General features: G+C 33.7%; 1 protein-coding gene across 1 annotated transcript in view; it reads right to left on the bottom strand.

The window, feature by feature from the left end:
- Window positions 1-1,604, bottom strand: part of LOC106869371 (ADAMTS-like protein 2) — a 147,675-nt gene that overhangs the window by 41,493 nt on the left and 104,578 nt on the right. Inside the window, exon 7 of the mRNA XM_014915094.2 lies at window positions 172-335. Coding sequence (XP_014770580.1) covers window positions 172-335 — 164 coding nt within the window. The remainder of the gene's footprint in view (window positions 1-171; window positions 336-1,604) is intronic.

Here is a 1,604-nt window from a genome sequence, read left to right on the forward strand (position 1 = left end):
TGTGTGTGTGTGTGTGTGTATCTGTGTGTTTGTATGTATGATTTAACTGTTTGTACAATTTTCATAGAACTCAACGTGATATTCATCGCAGTTTCCGTTCCATTTTTCAGGGTAACTACACAAGAACATGCAAGATAGAGAGAGTTATAATAATTCTAATTGCAACCTTACCAATACATAGATTTTTTTCTTTGTTGGACCGACTATTCGAAGTGATTCGTTCTTGTTTCCATCACGTTCATAAAATAGTTCAGTTCCAGCAATATTTTTCGTTCCTGAAGATTCTATTTTATAGTTTCCATTCAATTCAAACGTCTTGTTTGCCGACATCAAAGCTTTAATGTATATATTGTATAAGAAAAGATCAGAAGAAAAATATAAGAATATTGCAAAGGATTAACAATTAATGCTATATATGGCACGCACTCAGTTCCCATTTCCTTTACATATTTATATATTTGACCGTGATTTTGAAGGACTCAATCATTTGACTTGCTAGAAAAGCATTCAAATTTCCCTCAAATCACATACTATTTACGTATATATATTTGTTTTGAAAGATTCTTGATGAGAAATCGTTTGTTGAAACAGATATTGTTGTATTTGGGGATGGTCATGTTGCCAGTTTAGCCATTAAAAACACACGCACTATATAAAGGGGAAACGGCACGAAGCGTAGGAGAGCGGATAAATGACATTGGAGGGAACTTAAGGAAGTACCAGCACGCTGAGCAGGAACACGGAGGCTCACTCAACAACATAGAAGTTAAAATATTGTCCACACATAGAACAGAGGCAACACTTAGACAAATTACAGAAGCTACACGCATAATAGAAAATAAACCTAGCCTGAATAGGAAACTGGAATGGAACACTAGCACACACAACCAACACACCACAACATAAAACAGAATAAAATCCCCATACGTTAACAAAATTAAATTAAATTAAATACAAACAAAAAAAAAGAAAGAATAGAAAAAAATGATAATAATAAGTAGGTATAAACACATGAACAAATAAATAAAAGCAAATTAAACGAGCGTGTATAAACAGGGGATGCAAATAATACAGGCACTCCCCATACACGCACACGCACTTACTAAACATAGACACACATAGGGGGATACGCATGCGCAAATAAAGACACATACAATAAGACTACAAAATACAAAATGACTGATCGTTAGTAAGGAAAGACATACAAATAGGAAAGAAGAAAGCAAAGGACCACTGATGAGGTCACAGAAATGTGACGAAAGAACTCTGGCCGAAATACGATTAATGTAAAATAAAACTGAAGCAAATTAACACCAAATATATAGTACGTGTGTTTTATTGGCTAAACTAGCAACATGACCATCCCCAAATACAACAAACACATTCTATTTATTTTGAATAAAGATGATATATTGGACATATTAGTCCCTGACCTAAAAAAAAAAAATAAATAAATAATGCTTGGAAAGTTTTGTTCAGGCCATAGATTTCCTTGATAAGGACATACTAGGGCTAAGCAACAACAACTACGAAAAATATTTGACTTCAAGAGCGCGATACTTCGCTTGGATAATGTTCTACTAAATAGACTCTACCAGAAAAAA

The sequence above is a fragment of the Octopus bimaculoides genome, chromosome 2, assembly GCF_001194135.2.
Source record: "Octopus bimaculoides isolate UCB-OBI-ISO-001 chromosome 2, ASM119413v2, whole genome shotgun sequence".
NCBI classification, from domain to species: Eukaryota; Metazoa; Mollusca; class Cephalopoda; order Octopoda; family Octopodidae; genus Octopus; species Octopus bimaculoides.